The following is a 20,023-nucleotide window of genomic DNA, read 5'->3' as shown; positions in this document are numbered from 1 at the left end:
GGCCGTGGTTGATCGTTTTTTGTTTTGTTTTGTTTTTGTGGGGAGTCGAGGAGAAAGAGGAAGCACCTTGGGTCGGGGCGCCTCGTGCCCTGACAGTGGTACTCAGGGCTGGCCGCGTTTGAGGCGGAAAACGAGGCGCTCTCCTGTGTGCGTGTAGGGTGGGGGGTCTGGCTCGAGTTCCCTCCGCTCGTCTCTTGACACGTGAACCTGTTAGGAGAGGCCGGAAGAGGGTTAAAAAGCCGAGCATCATTCAGGTGACAGTGACTTGGATTCGCTGCTGGTAGAGGGGTGGGAAGGTGGAGAAACAGGCTTGGCAGCCGGTGAAGGAACAAGGAACGTTGACCCCAAAGTCTTAAAGTTTAGAGAACGGGAGCGGTTCTCAGCAAAGAACTACTGTAGCGACACGGAAAGGAAGTGATTTGGACGTGCCCCTTGGGAGGTGCCAGCAGGTGGAGAAACAGTCCGCGGGACAGGACCAGAACCCATGAGTCACCTCAGTGAATTTACCTGTTGATCTGGAAGCCGTCGGGGGCGTCCCTGGCGCTCAGGACAGAGATGAGGCCAAGAACAGACACTTGGGAACGCTTAGAAGGATGGGGCAGGGAGTGTGGGCCGGAAATCCCAGTAAGTGCCCTGTCGGGAAGAGAGGGAAGGTTCAAGAAGGATTTTTCAGTGTAAGCCCTGCGGGAGCCAGGACTCCAGGATGCAGAGCAGCCCTTCCCCAAAGAAATAGAATGTGAGCCCTAAGAGTTCATGTAGAGCTTTCTAAGGAACACAGCTTTGTAAAGATTAACACACATGTGAAGTGAATTGGGATAATGTTTGCTTAACCCAGCTTGTCGGGTGTATTTTTATTACAACATGTAACCAGTGTAAAACTGTGTGTATTCATCTTTCTTGCTGGATAGTAACCTCTTTCCAGAAACCAGAAGCAGGAGAGCCTGATTGCGTATTATCCACAGCACCTGTTACAGTGTCCCATTATGTAGAAGAAACCCAAGAAATATTGTTGATTAAAGGGTTTTGGTTTGCAGGTTTTCTGTAAAAGAAGAAATGCAGTGTTGACTGGGGATAGCCAGAGATTTACAGATTAAGTAGGAATAAGTGATGTTTTCTTTTGCTTTTCCAATGAGTTGCTTTAATCCCAGGTGATACAGAATTTTGAAAATAGAAACCACAGAGCAGACTGGCAGGATTCTCAGCTGGGCCTACTTTACATGCGCAGCCAAGAATGGCTGGGGGAAAACAAGTTAGGACACAGTGAGCTACAGTAAGGTGGTGGTCTTCCCACCCCCCCCTTTTTTTTTTAACAAAACTTTATAAATGTACAACGGGCTCCAGTGTGACACTTCATTCTAACTATGGGCAGCTAAAGACACTCCGGCCAGGACTCCAGGTGTTCAGATGTGTGGGGTTGAGGGCAGCATCACTGCAGGTGCAAGGAGCAGCTTACTTTTTGCCAGATTCCTTAATTTCACCTGTGGCCAGGGGTCTCTTCCCTGCCGCCCTCGCTTTCAGCTCCTCTAGTTTCTTCTGGTCCTCTGTTTCTGCTTGAAAGTCTCCTCCTCCATCTCCTTGGCCTGCTTCTTGGGTTGTTTCAGGGCTTCTTTTTGCCACCTTCCCGGCTGGACATGGCGCCTGCCACCTTATCCCTAGACCCTTGAAGTTTTCATTAAAAATTGTATTCCGGGCCAAGCACTGTAACCTAGTGGCTAAAGTCCTCACCTCACACGTTCCTGGATCCCATATGGGCACCAGTTGTAACCCCAGCAGCACCACTCCCCTTCCAGCTCCCTGCTTGTGGCCTGAGAAAGCAGTTGAGGGCGGCCCAAAGCCCTGCGCCTGCGTGGGGGACCTGGAGGAGAATCCTGGCCCCTGGCTTTGGATCGGCTCAGCTTCGGCCTTTCATTGCAGCCACTTGGGAAGTGAATGATCGGATAGAAGATCTTCCTCTCTGTCTCTCCTCCTCTCCGTGTATCTGACTTTTTTTTTTTTTTTACTGCAAAGTCAGATATATGAAGAGGAGGAAAGACAGATCTTCAATGATTCTCTCCGCAAGTAGCGCAGCAGCCAGAGCTGAGGCGATCCGATCCAAAGCCAGGAGCCAGGGGCTTCTTCCAGATCTCCCACGCAGGTGCAGGATCCCAAGGCTTTGGGCCATCCTCCACTGCTTTCCCAGACCACAAGCAGGGAGCTGGATGGGAAGCGATGCTTCAAGAATTAGGACTGGCACCCATAGGGGATCCTGGCATGTTCAAGGTGAGGACTTTAGCCGCTAGGGCACTGCGCCAGGCCCCTGAAGTTAGTTTTTTGGTAAGCAATTTTTCTAATTATCCAGAGGTTCGTCATTGAGGACTGTAGTCTCAGTTCTGAAGTGTGAATACTGGACCAAGGTTTTTCAGAAGTAAGTTGGCAGTAAAATCTGGCCTTTATTTATTTATAGCTTCTATATAATTTAAGACTGTAGATTTACTTTCAGACTTGACTTTTGTGATTCTGAAACCCTTCAGGGGCACAGAAGGACCTTAGCATCAGGTTAACCTTATAGACACTTACAAAATCTGAGTTCTAAATGTGTTTAGTTCTGAGGGTTTATGACAAGGGATTCTGGAGTTGTAACTGTTAGCCTTTATTCACCTTCATTTTGGAAGCCAGCTTTACCATTGTTTAAAAAGAAGTTACTTTGATAACTGCCTAACAGAATTCCTCCAGGCTCAGCTCCTGGAGTTCTCAGGCTCTGCTTCCAGGTGTAGGTGTGTCAGGCAGCTGGCACAGAGCTGATTGGCACATATCTTTTTCTGGGGCATAGGCTCAAAGGGTTGTAGCTGCTCCGGGTAAGCTCTCCTGCATGTGTAGCTAAGGCCAGGCCAGCTGCACACACATAGGACAAGTGTTCTCCACCTCTGCTAAGATCACCTGGCCGAAAGAAGAAATTCGGTCATGCCCAAAGGCTTAGGGTCGGTGGTACTCTGAATCCACCTTGAAGCTAAAGCAAGGCATGGAGCCAAGCCCAGAGCACCTAGGGAGAAGTACGTGCTGTCCCTCAGGAGCTTCCGGGACCCCTGCAGATGCCAAAAGCTGAGAATTCACGTCCTTTATGTATTGGCATAGATCCTATATACTTCCTTTGGTATATACTTTAAGCCATCTCCAAGTTACTTATAACAGTAAAACAGTGTAAGTGCCACCCAAACTGCTATTAGAAGATGTATATGTGTGGAGTACAAATGTGGTTCTTCCCTCATCTCAGGATGCAGAAACTAAGGATGTGGAGAGCCCACTGGCTAGTTTTCCCTTAGGAGTGCTGGAGGAGGAAGTGTTTGCTGAATAATAATCTAATTTACCACAGATGGTTCACAGAAATGGAGTGGGAAGAAACAAAAATAAAATATCACCAAATAAGATGTAGCAGTATCCTTGCTCTTTTTTAGCATCTACCGTTTTCCCAGAGCCCCTGCTTGAGGTGTGGGGAAGTGGTTTGCTTCTGATGTCTTAAAAATCAGAGGAGTGTTTCCAGGATGTATCCATGCAGTGTTTAATTAAAGTTATTCCTGTGAGCGTCATTTATAGCATGCAGTTTAGAATTCGGGCACATTTCCTGTTGGATGGGAGTGTTTCAGAGCTCATTAGAGGCCTTCTTCGCTCCCATAATCAGAACTGGGCTGCCTGGGGGTGGGGGGGTACTGTAAAGGTAGCACCAAGGCTGGTGCAGTACATTTGTAGAAAAAGAGTAACTAAAGTAGCTTAGACCTTGAAGTAAGTCCTGGCCTGGAGAGCTGCGAAGGATTCTCTTTAAGTCTCATGTAGATGTTTTTGTGGAATACCAATGTCATTTACCTCTATCTGACAGCGAAGGAAGGACGTGGCCTGGATCATGAAGGAGCCACAGTCTCCCAGAGCTTGGGCTGCTTGCTCAGGGCCGTGGGAGAGGAGGGAGGTGTGCTCTGCTGCCCAGGTGTCCTTGAGAGGGCTGTTTTAGTGACCCTGTGCTCAGGTCCTCAGCCTTGCTCCTGTGGTCGTTTTTTGAAGCGCCCCAGGTCAGAAGGATTTCTGATTAGGCCAATTTTCTGTTTATTACATCTAAGCTTCATGTATTTCTCTGGGGCTTTATTATTTTTAATTGTAATAGAAAACAATTCTAATTGGCCATCAAAGAAGTGTTTTTTCTTTTCTTTTTGTGCAATGAGTTGAAGGGCTGTTGCAGTGGCTCAGCAGGCTGCTGTTCCAACTGGCAGCACTAGCATCACATATGTCCTGGCTGCTTTGCTTCCCATCGAGCTGCCTGCTAGAAAGCAGCAGAAGATGGGCAACGCTTTGGAGCTATGTACCACGTGGGCGACTCAGAAATAGCTCCTGGCTCCTGGCTTCGCAACAGCTGTTGTAGCCATTTGGGGACTGAACCAGCTGGTGGAAGATTCTCTGTCTCTCCTCCTCTGTGTAAATATGCCTTTCAACTAAAAATAGATCTTTTTTCAAAGATTTATTTATTTTTATTGGAAAATAAAATATGCATAGAGGAGGAAAGAGAGAGGAAGATCTTCCATCCAGTGATTCGCTTAACAAGTGGCTGCTATGGATGGAGCTGAGCCAAACTGAAGCCAGGAGCTTCTTCCAGGTCTCCCACATGAGTGTAGGATCCCGAGGCTCTGGGCCGTCCTCAACTGCTTTCCCAGGCCACAGGCGGGGAGCCTAAAGGGAAGTGGAGCAGCTAGGATTAGAACTGACACTCATATGGGATCCACAATCGTGCAAGGCAGACTTTAGCTGCTAGGCTACTTCACCAGGCTCTAAAAATAGATAAATCCTTAAAAAAAAAAAAAAAAGGAATTGAGCAAATTTCTGGTGAGGAAGGAAGCGGATAGTGGATGGTGAATTCAGATTCACATTCTATGCTTTGCAGATCCTCAGTAAAAGTAGAGAGGAAACAGCAGAATTGACCCTTGTCCCGCCTCGCGCCCTGTGATCCAGATCACGTGGAGGACCTTGCTTCCTCGCAGCTGTCTTGATGTGAGAATGGCGTGGGGTCCGCCAGCGTCTGGCCACACTGCCCAAGCAGTGACTCATTGAACACTGAATGCAGTGTTCAGTTACTGTCAGACATTACTGGGCCAACATCAACTCCAGCTTTGTCTGCCCGAGTCTTTGTACCAATTGTGTGTGTGTATGTGTGCACGCACCAGGCCTGAGACATGTCAGTGTGGACTGGAGTCGCGTGGCCATCAGAAGATGGGGATTCTGGAACTGGCATGAGTACTAACCATGCCCTGTAACTATGCAAGGCAAATTTCTTTAACGGTCCTGAGTTTTTAAAATAAGTAAATACAGATTCCTTTTCTTATGGGATTATTTTTTAAAGATTACATGAAGGAGTCAGTGTTGTGGCACAGTGGGCTAAGGTACCCACTGCCATGTCAGCATTGAATACAGGTTCAAGTTCCAGCTGTTCCGATTCCTGTCCAGCTCCCTGCTGGTTGCCTAGGAAGGCAACTGATGATGGCCTAGTGACAGGAGAACCAAGAGTCTCCCTCGTGGGTAGCAGGGTCCCAGGTGCTTAGGTCATGTCATCTGTTCTGCGTTCCCAGATGCATTAGCGGACTGAAAGTAGAGCAATCAGGACTTGAACCAGTGGTGTAATATCGGATACCAATATTACAACAGTGGCTTGATTCGCTGTGCTGCAGTGTTAGCTTTTTACGTTGTTGGGTTTTTTGTTTTGGGTTTTGCTTTTTTTATATAAAAAATTTTAGGTCCTGGTTCAATTCCTTGATTGACTAATCCTTCCCTTTTAAGCACTAGGACCCTAAATGGATCCTATATTCATGCACTGGATACTCTACTTCCCATCTAGCAGACCAGTAGCAGGAAGCTGGATCAGAAGAAGCTGGATCAGAAGCGGAGGAGCCGGACTCAAAACTAAGCACTCTGATGTTGGATGTGGGTGTCCCAAGTGAAAGCTTAACAATTTTCCTGAAAGCTCCCCCATTATGTTGCCAAATTCTAAATCTGCCTATTAAAAGACAGGACTGGGATGGACATTTAGAACAGTGGTTAAGACACTGCTTGAGCCCACATCTCTGGTGGAAATACTTGGATTGGGGTTTACTTTCTACTCCCAATTCTAGCTTCACTCTGTAAATGGTTACAGTGGCTGGGACTATGTCAGGCTAAAGCCAGAAGCCCGGAGTTCCCTACATGGGTTCCGGGGCCCAAGCCCTGGGCTAACTCCTACTGCTTTCCCAGATGCCTTAGCAGAGAGCTGGATGGGAAGTGGAGCAGCTGAGACTCAGTTCAGCATCCTATGGGATACTGGCAGTGTGGGTGGCAGCTCAAATAAATACATTTTAAAAGGAAGAAGAAAAAAAAAATGCCACTCTTGTCCTTTGTATTTTATTTCATTTTTGAAAACAAATTTATATTAGTTATGATGGTTGTTATTTGCAGTTTCCTGATCCTGTGCCAGCAAACTGTGAACGAATCATGAAAGGAAGAGAGAGCTGGCCATCATATATAAAGATTGGTGAATACAAGGGCAAATTACCTTGATTAATGGTATTCATAATTCAGAAGATTCAGATACAGGAAATTATGGGTTAATTTTATCTTAATATTTTTGGTAGAAGAAAAAATTATGTTATATCTTTCTATTATTTTTTTTAAAAAAATTGAGAGACAGATGTTAGAGAAGGAGAGAGAGGAAGTCTTCCATCCGCTGGTTTGCTCCCTAACTGGGATTTGATCAGTCTGAAGCCAAGAGCAAGGAATTTCTTCAAGTCTCTACATGAGCCAGGGCCCAAGGCATCTGGCTGTCCTCAACTACTTTCCCAGGCCACAAGCAGGGACTGGATGGGAAGTGGAGTGGACAGGACATGAACTTCTACTTCTATGGGATGCTGGGCAGAGAGTTAGTGTGCTGCGCTATAGTGTCGGCCCCTGGTTGTCTTTGAGACAAGGAGTGAGCTACTTACTACCAAGAGGCTCACAACAGCCAGGACTGGACCTGGCCAGAACCTGGTGTTCCACCTGGAAGCCCAGTTATCTGAGCTGTTACCACTGCCACCCAAGGGCTGTGTTAACAGGAAGCAGAGACACATGGAAAGCATTTGTCTTTTCAGATTTATTTTTATTTGAAAGACCCTTCTTCCCCCAACTAGCGTTTTAACTGCTAAACTAAGTGTCCAACCCACTTTTTTGTTTCTCATGAAAAATCTTTAGAGTGAAAGCCTGAAATTAGGAGCTATTGCTGTGCTCTATTAGGTGGCTAATCCTCCTCCTGTGGCACCGGCAACCTGGTGTTCTGGCTGCTCCACTTCCAATTTAGCTCTCTGCTTCTGATCCAGGAAAGCAGCAGAGGAGGGCCCAAGTCCATGGGCCCTTCACCTATGTGGGAAACCTGGAAGCAGCTCCTGTCTTTGGCTCAACCCATCTCTGATTGTTGATGGTCATTTGGTAAGTGAATCGGTAGATGGAAGACCTCTCTGTTCTTCTCTTTGTGAATTGGACTTTCAGATAGAAACAAGTACATCTTGAAAAACAAGTGAGGGCCTGTCACAGTATCCGAGTGGCTAAAGCCCTCGCCTTGCATGCCCAGGATCCTATATGGGTGCTGGTTCATGTCCCAGCTGCTCCACTTCCCTTTCAGCTCCCTGTTTGAGCCTGGGAAAACAGTTGAGGATGGCCCAACGCCTTGGGACCTTGCACCCAAGTGGGAGTCCAGGAATAAGCTTCTGGGTCCTGGCATAAGATAAGCTCCAACTGTTGCAGCCACTTAGGAAGTGAACCAGCGGATGGAAAATCTTTTTTTCTATATTTCCTTCTCTCTCTGTAAATCTGACTTAGCAGTAAAAACAAATCCTTAAAAAAAAAAAAGAGGAAAACAAACAAACAGAAAAAAAATTAGAGCGCAGAGGGTCCAGAATTAAAATTGGAAATGAAACAATATTAATAAAATATTTTTATTTTGGCTATTACATGTTAATTAAAATACTGCTAGGTATATAAACAGATTTTTCCCTTCCATATTTCTGAAGACTTTCTATGAAAAGGAGGAGTTGAAGTCATAAATATTTGTCCAATAGATTCTGGTTCCCCAGAGGAGCTCTGCGGGGACCCTCCCGTCTTAGGTGGTGCAGGACGCGAAGGTGACTGGTGGTGTGTGTCCAGGGTTTTTGCTGTCTGCTCAGCTAGGTTCTGAAACAAGTCTCCAAACAACGCCATTTTTTCTCCACTTTGACAGAATAGTATGTTGGCTGTTCACTCTGCCTTGTGACATCATGATAAGGATAAAACAAGATGATAGAGTTTTGCAAGCTTAAAAGCTCTAGATATAAAAATTAGGTAATTGGTCACTATAGGAAAAAAAAAAGATTGAAGAGAACATTGCTAAAATAATGTAACTTGCTTTGCTGTGAATCTAAAGTCCTTTTGTTTCTCTGTGTTTGAAAATGCTTGCGGGGAGGGGTTTAGTGCAGTGGGGAAGGCATTGCTTAGGATGAATGTGCCACATAGTCCGCTCTGCCTTTCGAGTCCAGCTGTTTCCAGTTTCAGCGTTCTGCCGATGCCCGCCTTGGGGACGCAGCAGTTCAGTAGGAGGATCCCTGGCAGCCTGTGGGAGTCTCACGCTGGGTTCTGGGTCCTGCCGGTGGCCTGGCTCAGCCCAGCGGAAGCTTGCTTCGGGAGCGAAGCAGCACGATGCTCTCTGTGCGGCCCTCTCGCCCACACCCTGGTTTCACTCTTTCCTGTCCCCCATCCCTTTCACACTGTGTCTTTTCAGTCACTCTCCCCTTTCAAATAAAATGAAATGAGTATATAATTTAAATATAGCGATTTTTGCCTTGTCAGGTAGATCTACTCATTGCCAAAGAGGTGCCTTAAGCTAACAGTACATTTGTCAGTTGAAGAATATGGTGTTTCTTTTTCAGATTTATAGTATATGATTGGTTTAATCAACTCTAGAGTGATCTCATAAAATCTTGCTTCAGGCTCATTGCTGTGGTGTCACAGGTAAAGCTGCCACCTGTGACAGTGGCATCCCGTGTGGATGTTGATTGCTGTCCTGGCAGATCTGCTTCCAATGCAGCTTTCTGCTAATCGCCTGGGAAAAAGCGTGGGTAGACGGCTCAAGTCATTTGGCCTCTGCCATTTACATGGGAGACTTGGATGAAACTCCTGGCAGATGGAAGATCTCTTTATCCCTCTCTTTCCCTGTGACTTTCAAATAAATTAGTCAAGGTTTTAAAAAACAAAAATCTTATTTCAGACCTAATCTGGGAGCCTCCACTGACTGCAGCCTGTGAGGTCCTTAGGCAGCGTGGCCTGGCAGAGAACATATGAAAGACAGGTATGTGTCTTCTAAGAGTAATTTATGATAGTGTTTAAAATAAAGCTGTAATCATAATACACAAAGTTCTGCTTTTCTCGCCCTTTTCAGAGCTCTCAGAAGCTGTGTTTTCTGTGACGAGGCGTTTGTGCTCAGTTGCTCCAATGACAGAGTTGCCTGCACCCTTGTCCTACTTCCAGAATGCACAGATGTCTGAAGACAACCACCTGAGCAGTGCTGTCCGTAGTCAGGTACAGTGGCAGCTTCTCAAACCTTCCTTGTTTTCTGAGGGATTCATTTCTTAACCCTCCTCACCACCTAAACGATGCCGAGGGGCCTGAGTGAACTTTTCCTGCTTTAAAAAGCTTATGTCTTGTTGAACTTGGAGGGTAGAGCATTGTACCTTTTGGGCCTGGAAGATACAGTTCAGTTCAGGAGGTGGGTTTTGATCTGGTTCCTGCTTGGTTCAGACACCTTCGTGATGAAAGCCTTCCCTGGATTTTTCTGTGGTTCACCTTATTTCTTACTTTAACTGCCTTTCTCTTACTTTTTTAAGATTTATTTTTGTTGGACAAAGAGAAGGGGAGACAGAGATTTTCCGTCTGCTGGTTTATTCCTTAAATGGTTGCAATAGCCAGAGCTGAGCTGATTGGAAGCCCAGACCTTTCTTCAGGTCTCCCACGCAGGTGCAGGCTCTGAAGGATTTGTGCCATCCTTCAATGCTTTCCCATTCCGTAAGCAGGGAGTTGGACTGGGACTTGAAACAGTGTCCATATGGGATGCCAATGCTGGAGGCTGAAACGCGGCCGGCCAGTAACTATACCACAGTGCTGGCCCTCTCTTCAAGGCCAAGTACATTTTGCTTCATTTTTTTTTTTTTTAAGATTTATTTATTTTTATTACAAAGTCAGATATATGAAGAGGAGGATAGAGAGAAAAATCTTCCATCCGATGATTCACTCCCCAAGTGAGCACAACAGCCGGTGCTGTGCCGATTCGGAGCCAGCATCTAGGAACTTCCTCCAGGTTTCCCACCGGGTGCAGGATCCCAAAGCATTGGGCCGTCCTCGACTGCTTTCTCAGGCCACAAGCAGGGAGCTGGATGGGAAGCAGGGCTGCCAGGATAGGAACCAGTGCCCATGTGGGATCCTGGGGTGTTCAAGGTGAGGACTTTAGCCGCTAGGCCACACCACCAGGCCCTTGCTTCATTTTCCTGTTACCTGGAATAGTCCCTTACAGCTTTCACTGAGTATTCATTGATGGAATGATTGCACCAGACACAGCTAAGGTGTGAACATCCTTAATGTGTGAAGGAGGGCCTCAGGAGAGGGATGCAATCTGTGGCATTGAACAGAGACTGTTGGCAACTGCTCACAGGGAAAGCATATCTGCCTGGGTGGGGAGAGTTTAGGGTTGGAGACCGAATGGAGGAGAAAACAGACCAGCTATAAACTGTGCACCTGAGATGGAGCAGTCAGACTTAACCTCTGTAGAACCAGAAGGTGGTATTGTATATAGTGGTGGAAGTTACCAGGAAACGGGTTGTGCATTAGTGAAAATATTTTTCTCAGAATTTTAGAATGTCTAACAAAGCAGGAGCTGCCTGTGGGTCCTACTTGTCACTAAAAACAGTTACAAAAGGATAAAAAGGAGCAGGTGTTCAGATGCCTAGTGCTTAAGACACTTGGCATCCCTTCTCAGAGTTACCTGGGTTTGGTACCACTATAGCTGTTGGCTCCTGCTTCCTGCCAGTACAGACCTGCGAAACCACACTGATGGATCCTGCCACTGGGGGAGCCCTGGATTGTGCTCCAGCAGTCATCAGTATTGGCACAGGAGAAAGAAGTGCTCTTTCTTTATGTCTTCAAATAAATGGGTAATAGGTAATATTTTAAAGAAAAATAAAGGAATGCCCCCAGGTATCTCTGTAGACAGTTTACCCATTGAATGAGCAATTGAATCAGACTACAAGATGGCCTGAAAGTTTCCTTTATATGCTGAGGATCTAAGAGTCCTCATTTTTCTCATCTATGAAATAAGTTTTGGACCAGGTGTGGTAGCCCAGGATTCAGATAGGTACTAGTTTGTATCCTGGATGCTCCCCTTCCCTTCCAGCTCTGTGCTTGTGACCTGAGAGAACAGTGAGCGGTGGGTGGCCCAAAGCCTTGGGAGCCTGAACCTGCGTGGGAGACCCAGAAGAGGCTCCTGGCTCCACATTGGTTCAGCTCTGGCCATTGTGGACCCTTGGGGAGTGAACCAGTGTATGGAAGATCTTTTCTCTCTCTCTCCTTCTGTCTGTAAATTGGCCTTTCCGATAAAAATAAATCTTTTTAAAAATAGGTTTTTGCTAGATAGTAACAAAATGCTCTTCTGAATGTAAAGTTTTGATGTTATCAGAAGTTAGCTTGACTGGCTGTCTGTTTACCTGAGACTAAAGGTTCCAGGACGTGGGATCTTGAGTTTCAAACCAGTGAGACTGAAATTGAGTTGGTTCATCTAGTTCAGTCATATCAGTTTTCATCTGATTAACCTGGTGTTTGGCTAATTGATTTCTTTATATAACTTTAAGTACTGTTGCAGTCATCTATGTTAGGCAGCATATGCACTGAAGATAGCAATTAGAGCTTTTTTCACTCCACAGATTGTCCTGGGCTTCATTTCTTTGGTTCTTAGTAGAATATGGTGATGTGGACCACTCTGGCTCATAGACTAGGTTTTCCTTTTGTGGGTGACTGTGTATAATCTTATTTACAGTGGAAAGATTTGAAGTTTAATGAGAGTAGTCAGCTGAAAATGGTGTTTTATAACCCAAATCTTTATTCCTTGTACTTGTGTAGTGTTTTAAGCACATGTGGAAAAGTATGACAGACAATGTAAGCACAAACCCTTACCACCAAGTTTGTTAAACATTACTATTTTATTTGCTATGTATACCTTATTAAAAAAAAGATTTATTTATTTTTATTGCAAAGTCAGATGTACAGAGAGGAAGATATTCTGTCCAATCATTCACTCCCCAAGTGAGTGCAGTGGCTGGAGCTGAGCCAGTCCACAGCCAGGAGCCAGGAACTTCTTTCTGGTCTCCCACGTGAGTGCAGGAACCCAAGGCTTTGGGCCGTCCTTGGCTTTCCCAGGCCACAAGCAGGGAGCTGGATGGGAAGTGGAGCTGCCGGGATTAGAACCAGCACCCATATGGGATCCTGGCACATACAAGCAAGGACCCTAACCATTACGCTATCACGCCGGGCTTGAAATATTGATTTTGTTCCTCCCAGGATGAGGAGATCCCTTCAAGGTCCATTGGCTGACATAGTCCGCCCTAAAGTCTCTACTCGCCAAGATACTTGCTGTCACTGCTTGGCTGAGAGAGTTGTCCGGTTTCTTCGGCCCTCCATCCTGTGCTGTGGTGCTAGATGTCCTCTGCAGGCCTTGATGGATTGCTGTATTCCCCATGAGTAGATACAGCATGCTATCTACTGCATTGTTTTTGGCAGCTGAGGAGCCCAGTTCTGACAAATGTGCTAAAGCTCACAGTTTCCCTACTAGGCCTACACTGAGCCCCAGATCTTGCACTTTCCAGATGGTTCTATAGCCTAGCTTGACAGGACTTTCCCTCATTTCCAGCATTTTCCACCTAATGCTGGGGGCAAAGCCCAACCAGTCTACCCTTACTTTAGCTCATACATGTACCAGTGGATACAGTTGGTTAGCCCAGCTGACTCACATGTAGCTCACACGTAGGCCAATGTATGTTACAGCCCTGCCCAGCCTGGTCTGCCCGAAGTCCAAGCTCTCACACTCACCTGTGGGAGCATGGTCCAACAGGGAGTTCTTGCTGTCCCACCACCTAGATCACTCCTCTCCTGCTGGGCCTACAAGGGCTGGTGGATGCTGCAGCCCAGTCTGCTGTGGCCTGCCTAACCTCTGCGTTAGCCAGCAGGTGGTGTAGCCTGACCTGTTCGGGCCTACCCCAGTTCCAGCTCATGCTTTTGGGTGCTGCAGCCTCACCCAGTCCAGCCAGCCTCCAGTCCCAGGCCTAATGTGGACTGGTGATTGTTGTGGTCCAACCCTGCCTGTCCCGCACCCTTTTCTGTTGTCCTGGTTCTCAAATCTGCCAGTGGTTGCTATGAACTGGTCTAGCCTGGCCTGCCGCCTGACCGGACCCACACGTATGCTGGCAGGTACTATAACCTGGCCTGGTCTGGGCTGCTTCCATCCTTGCCTTGGTTCTTGTGCTCACTTGCAGGGACTGTATCCTGACAGACAAGTTCCCCAAGTTCCTGTTTTACATTACATCCCCATGGCAGATCTTGCACACACCGGTGTGTGCTTGGCTCAACCCAGTTTTGTACTGCTCCTGTCTTGCGAGGAATAATGGCCTTGCTCAAATGACACGCACTAATTTTTGCTCTTATTATTGGATACTACAACCCAGCCCTCCCTGGTCTAACCTTAGACCCGGCTCTCATGTGGTTCAGGGGGTGCCAAGACCTGGTCCAGCCTGTCCTATACTCTACTGTGGCTCTTGGAAACATCAGCAAATGCTGGGGTCTAACCCAGTCTGACACACTGCAGACCCAGGCCACACTCTTGCCAAGGGATACTCTAGCTATGTCCAGCCCAGTTCACCTCCCCAAGTCTGGCCCTCGTGCTTAACAGTGTAAATCACAACCCAGCCAGGGTGTCTCCTTAGTTTCCCAACCAGGCCTGCTCCCAGCCACAGATCTTGCATGTGCAAATGGTTGCTCTGACCTAGCCCAGCATAGCCCACCTTTGTTTTGGCCTTTGCTATCAGATGCTGCAGCCTATCCCTGCCCAGCCTGCCCCATCCCTGGCTTTGATGCAAACCAGTAGGTGTGATAGCCTAGTTCAGCATGGCCCGCACTTCGTCCTGACTCCTACACATACCAGTGTGCTAAGGTGTGGCTTAGCCCTGCCTGATCCACCTCCCTGCTCCAGAAATCATCCCACACACTTGCCAACAAGTGGAGCAGTATTACCCAGCCTGACCAACACCCAGGTCTGAATCACATGTTTACTGCTGGAAGCCATGGTCCAGCAGGGGAGTTTCCTAAGTTCCTCTACCAGACCTCGCTCCCAGACCCAGATCTTACATGTGACAGTGGGTGCTAGGCCCTTACCCAGAATAGTCTGCCCCTCTCTGTCTTGTCTTTGTGTGAGCTGGTTGATATAGCCTGGCTTGCCCTACACCCCATTCTTGGGTATGACTACAGGTGCTGTAGCCTTGACCAGCCCAGCCCAGCCTAGCCTAGCCTTTTCCCATTCCAGATCGTGAGTCTCTTCTGGGTCCATGGTCATGTGTGGCTCAGCCCATCACTATCTCCAGCTCTTGAACAAATCAGCAGATATTGCAGTTCTAGAAGTAAGTCCACCTGCTTCACAGATTCTGACACTAAACCTGGTTCTCTTGCATTCTGGTTAGTATCACGGTCCGGCCTGACGTTACCTGTTCTCTGTTCTAGCACTGACTGGCGGGTAGCCCAGCCCTAGCTTTAGTGTGGTCAGTGGTGCTGATGTTAATTAACTAAGATAAGCTCAAGGTCTCCCACGTGAATGGGGGCATCAGTCTGACCCAGAAGGGTGCTCCAGCTTCCCTGCTCCAAAACATCTGGTGTCAGCTCCCTCGCTTATCTTCACAGTGCCTTGATGACGGAAGTTCCCCAGAAGTCATTCCTTACCACAACATACTGTTTGGGTGGTTCCCCCTCACACACATCCCCATAACCCTTTCAGTAATTCACAGTCCTTGCGCCCAGGAGTGCATGGGTTTCCTGGTCAGGTCTTCCAAAGCCCAGTCTTCTGGCAGTATGGCTTGCTGGCCTGGAGCTCTGCATGCCCGCCAGCGGCCCAAGCTCCTGCCTCGCATGCTGGGAACCTACCTCACCACCCACCAAAGATCCAAGCACGTTCACAGTTACCCAAGCCTGAAAAATTTTAAAGAGGTTTGTGTCTGGAAATAAAAGTAGGAAGTAAATTGTATCAGTTGCTTAAGAATTTGAGTTTTCATGTAATGGAATTTTCCTTCGCCTGAGGAAGGGAATGGCCCTTCCTTAGCCATCTGAAATCACTGCTTTGACTGCTATGTTGTATTTGTGCTGCTGTCACAGTTTTTGTGTGAAATAGTTGTCAGCAGAGCGATCTGAACTGTCACGAGATCCCAGTAGGGAATCTGGTTTGTCTTTTTCCTCCCTGTGGGAAATGTGTGGTGGAAGGTTTGAGGGCCCGGTGCGGTGGCCGAGAGGCTAAAGTCCTCACCTTTCACGTGCCAGGGTCCCATATGGACACCAGTTCTAATCCCAGTGGCCTTGCTTCCCATCCTGCTTGTGGCCTGGGAAAGCAGTCGAGCACGACCCAAAGCCTTGGGCCCCTGCATCTGCGCGGAAGACCCAGAAGAAGTTCCTGGCTCCTGACTTTGGATCTGCATAGCTCTGGCTACTTGTTGCAGCTACTTGAGTGAATCAGCGGACAAGATCTTCCTCTCTGTCTCCTCCTCTCTGCCCCAATCCTGGCTTCCACCTAATCTGCCTCGTCATATAAAACTTTGAGAGAATTGGTGGAACATTAACAGTAATCAATTGAGGCATTAGGAAACAAAATAGAGAGTTGAAACTTTATATATATATGTATATATATATATATATATATATACACCTTTTTATAGTTTTTTAACTTTACAACCTTGTGAATGTGTTACCTATTTCAATTTTGCAGTTAAAAAAAATTATAGATTTTTAATCCCATATTGGTGCTGGTTTGTATTCCAGCTGCCATCCAGCTCCCTGCTTGTGGCCTGGGAAAGCAGCTGAGGACGGCCCAAAGCCTTGGGACCCTGCACTTGTGTAGAGACCCAGAGGAAGCTCCTAGCTCCTAGCTTCAGTTTGGCTCAGTTCCACTGTTGTAGCCACTTGGGGAGCAAACCAATGGGCAGATGATCTATCTCATTCTATGTGTAAATTTGACTTTGTAATAAAAATAGGTAAATTTTTTAAAAAGTTATTAAAAAAAATGTTAGAGGAAGGGTGTGTGTGAGAGACAGAGAGAGCGGACAGTGGGAGGGGGGAGGGTGAGAGGGAGAGCCTGTCAGTGTTCGGTAATGTTGCATTATCAGCTTTGGGTAGGGCAGGGTGGAGTTGGTTAATGTTAGTTATAAACCGGAACATCCAGTATGGGCTTCATACCAGACGCACCCACTTCAGCCTTCGTATGCCCTGAGAGGATGACTGTGATGCCATAGAGAGAACTCGCTTTCAGAGTCAGGGAAGGAGGTTTGATTCCTACCCCGACTGTTTTGGGCTGTTTGTGTCTTCATGCTTCACAACTGCCCAAGATGTAAACAGAATGAGAAAATGTGACAGTGGTTTCGAATTTAGCAATTATTTTAACGCAGCTATCACTGATACTCAGATTGACACTAATCTGCCAAGTTGGTAAGGTTACTGAGCAGCAATCACTGATGTAACATTTTTTTTAGAGATTTATTTGTATTGGAAAGGCAGATCAAATTTATAGAGAGAAGGAGAGAAAGGAAGATATTCCATCCTCTTGTTCATTTCCCAAATAGCTGCAACGGGTAGAGGCCAGGACCTTCTTCCTGGTCTCCCACATGCAGAGTCCCAAGGCTTTGGGCCGTCCTCCACTTCTTTCCCAGGTCACCTGCAGGGAGCTGGATGGGAAGTGGAGTAGCCGGGATACAGATAGTGCCCATATGGGATCCCAGGGGATGCAAGGCAAGGACTTCAGTGACAGGCTATTGCGCAGGACCCTGGAAGTAACATTCCTAGATGGCTCAGTCTCCACCTTCTCTGGGAAAATTGATGAATTCTCTCTGTTCTTTTATTGTCACTCTCTGTCCTTGTCCTCTAAGACTTTGCCTTTTCCATCCTTCTGGGCTTGGGCCACTCCAGTGACTTACAGTTAGCAGAAATGACCTTTCTGATAGATAATATGTCTATTTTTTGCCTTTTATGCTTTGGAGTAATGTGCCCTTCTCATAGGGTGTGAGTTTTCCTAGACACTTCTGTCTGTTGGAGGTCAGTGTTGCTTTCTGCTTTCAAGCTGACAGGAGGGCGCCAGTGCCTCATGGCGGCTCCGCCACTCTTCCTTCTGCTTTTACCTGCCCTGTTCCCTTAGTTGTCTATCCCCCATGTGCCAGTTCAGTCTCTGCTCAAAATTTTAGCTTTTTTACTTTAGCTAATAAGGATACTCATGTCTCCTGATTGCTCTAAAATAACTTTTTCAAGTTTAAATCCCTTCCTGTTTTTTTTTTTTTTCCTTCAGAGGTTGATTGCCTTAACTTTCTCACTTTTCATTCTTTCCCATTGCACTGTGACTTACGATTTGATTTCCCTTTTTGCTCCTTTAATTCTGTAAAAGACCTTGTTAAACTTCCCTTGGTCCAATCCGGTGCTGTGTGAATGCTGATGACACCTCTTTTATTGTGTGGTTCTGTGGCTTCTGTGCTATACTGATTGCTTAGTTCCTTTCCTCTTTTCATCTCTTGTGCTGGGTTGTTCCCATCACCCAGTGCTTACACTTGTGGGTGGTTCATACTTCTGTCCTTCATTGTCTTCCTCAGTTGTTGGTGTTAGCCTAGTGATTGATAACTCCACACTGTTCTGTTTTCTAACTAGACTTCCTGAAGTTTCAGGGAAAACTGGTGGCAGCAGTTGTAGATGGTTGCCCATGGCTCTTTCCTGAATTTGAAATTCCTTATTGTTAACTGCTTTGGACTTTCCTGCCTGGGTGCAGGTGCTTGAACTCCACCCAGACAGCATCCCTAATAACTGCTTCTTCCTTGCAGTGAGCTTCTGATTGCCTCATCGTCCTTTTTGCTGGAAAGCTGAGGAGTTACTCCTTGAGTCCTTACTGACTGTTTGCTTGTAATTTGCAACAAAGCCCCAGAATTCAACTTCTTACATATCTTTCTTTTATATCTCCTTGTGTTTTTTTTTTTTTTTTTTTTACTTGCTGCTCTCTCAAGTTTATTCTAAGTAGAATATATTCTGATGTGTTATTTCCTCAACCTTAACGATTTTTATGACTTTCTATTGCCTACCTACAGGATAAAGTTTAAAGTCCTTGGCAGGGCAAACAAAGTTCTTTACAGCCTGTTCCTAAAGTTCAATTGGGGATTTTTAAAAGGACTTTGTAAGGAGCTTCACTGTTACCTTAGCAGAGCAGCTGGAATATGGAATTATAGCTTGGGCCAAGGGAAGTGCTACATGAGTATGTTGAAAGTGAAATAAAAGAGCTCCCCTGTTCGCGAATGACAAATTAAAAAATCCTTAAGAATTACATTTCTGGAGGCACTCTGTAGCACGTGGCAGCTGTTTGATTCCTCAGTCCTCAGGTGGTGGTGATGGAGTGAAAGAGAAGTCAGTGCAAAGCACTGGCAAGGTAACTGTATAGTTAATGAAGAGTGATAGAGGTAAAAATGTGACTTATTTTCCAGGGATCTTCCAAAGACTTGCCTTTGCTTAATCATTTTATTAGTGTCTTATTAGTGTATTTTTAAAAAGATTTATGTATTTTTTAAATTGGAAAGGCAGATTTACAGAGAGAAGGAAAGACAGAGACAAAGATCTGTCTGCTGGTTCACTCCCCAAGTGGCTGCAAAGGCCGGATCTGAACTGATCCAAAGTCAGGAACCAGAAGCTTCTTCCCTCATGGGTGTTTCTAAATGGATGCAGGATCCCAAGGCTTTGGGCTGTCCTCAACTGCTTTCCCAGGCCACCAGCAAGGAGCTGGAAAGGAAGTAGAGCAGCCCAGGCATGAACCAGCGCCGGTATGGGATCCCAGGAGATATAAGGCAAGGACTTTACTCATTAGGCCAGCACGCTGGGCCCTATCAGTGAACTTTCATCTCTTAACTCTGTTTACTTGTCTTTGAGAAAAGTACCTTTTTCCCTGTTACATTATTATTATTGTTACTCATTCTGTCCTTTGTAAGATACTTTGAACAGTGATCCCAAAAATTAAGTTTAACTTGCAGGATAGATAAAGAGGATGAGCACAAAGCTACAAAGTGGGATCAGGGTTAAGGGTCTGAGGAAAGTGGACCCTAAGAAAGGGAGGGTTCTAATTTCATCAGTGATCACAGAATGAGAGTGGTAGGTGGGGTGTGTGCCATCAGAATAAGGCCTGGGTTATCTCTATTTTGATAATCTTTACATAGTTGATTAGGGCACAAAGCATTAAGGGCTACAGGAAGATGGGTAAGACCCTTGCCTTTTTCCTGTATCTGGGATAAGGGGGAGATAAAGGGAGACGTCCCATCCAGCCTCCTATTCATCCCTGGCTCCTTGATGTGGGGCATGCTCCGAAGGCACTGCTGCGGTGGGTTTGATGGTTCAACAGTTCTAAATTGCTGCCCATGTCGCCATTCCAAGTATGATGAAATTGCTGCAGAATCCACCGTTTGACGTAGTCCACTTTAGAGTCTCTGTTTGCCCAGATTTTCACTGCCAACACTTGGCTGGGGTAGATGATTGATTTGTTATGTCCTCTGCCATGCCAGAGTTAGAGAGAAAAGGAGAGACAGGTCTTCCAAATGCTCACAGTGGCCGGAGCTGACCCTCTTCCGGGTGTCCCACATAGGTGCAATTGCCCAAAGGATGAAGTCATTGTCCACTGCTTTCTCAGGATGTAAGCAGGGAATTGGATCCAAAGTGGAGCAGCTGGGACATG

General features: G+C 46.4%; 1 protein-coding gene and 1 pseudogene across 3 annotated transcripts in view; one reads left to right on the top strand and one right to left on the bottom strand.

Moving 5' to 3' along the window:
- PSEN1 (presenilin 1) overlaps positions 1-20,023 on the top strand; it is a 51,139-nt gene that overhangs the window by 411 nt on the left and 30,705 nt on the right. For 2 of the 3 annotated variants that reach the window (XM_040975336.1, XM_040975335.1), the window contains exons 2-3: positions 9,257-9,337; positions 9,428-9,567. In XM_040975336.1, coding sequence (XP_040831270.1) covers positions 9,481-9,567 — 87 coding nt within the window. In that variant the 5' untranslated portion in view covers positions 9,257-9,337; positions 9,428-9,480. Of the gene's footprint in view, positions 1-7,922; positions 9,338-9,427; positions 9,568-20,023 lie in introns of those variants that run through there. The other variant, XM_040975337.1, reaches the window with a different exon arrangement.
- Positions 1,450-1,633, bottom strand: LOC121152994 (annotated as a pseudogene).

This window comes from Ochotona curzoniae, unplaced genomic scaffold (genome assembly GCF_017591425.1).
Source record: "Ochotona curzoniae isolate NIBS_2020 unplaced genomic scaffold, NIBS_Ocur_1.0 contig_2688, whole genome shotgun sequence".
NCBI classification, from domain to species: Eukaryota; Metazoa; Chordata; class Mammalia; order Lagomorpha; family Ochotonidae; genus Ochotona; species Ochotona curzoniae.
Note: the sequence above shows the minus strand (reverse complement) of the source record. Positions and strands in the feature narration are given on the sequence as shown.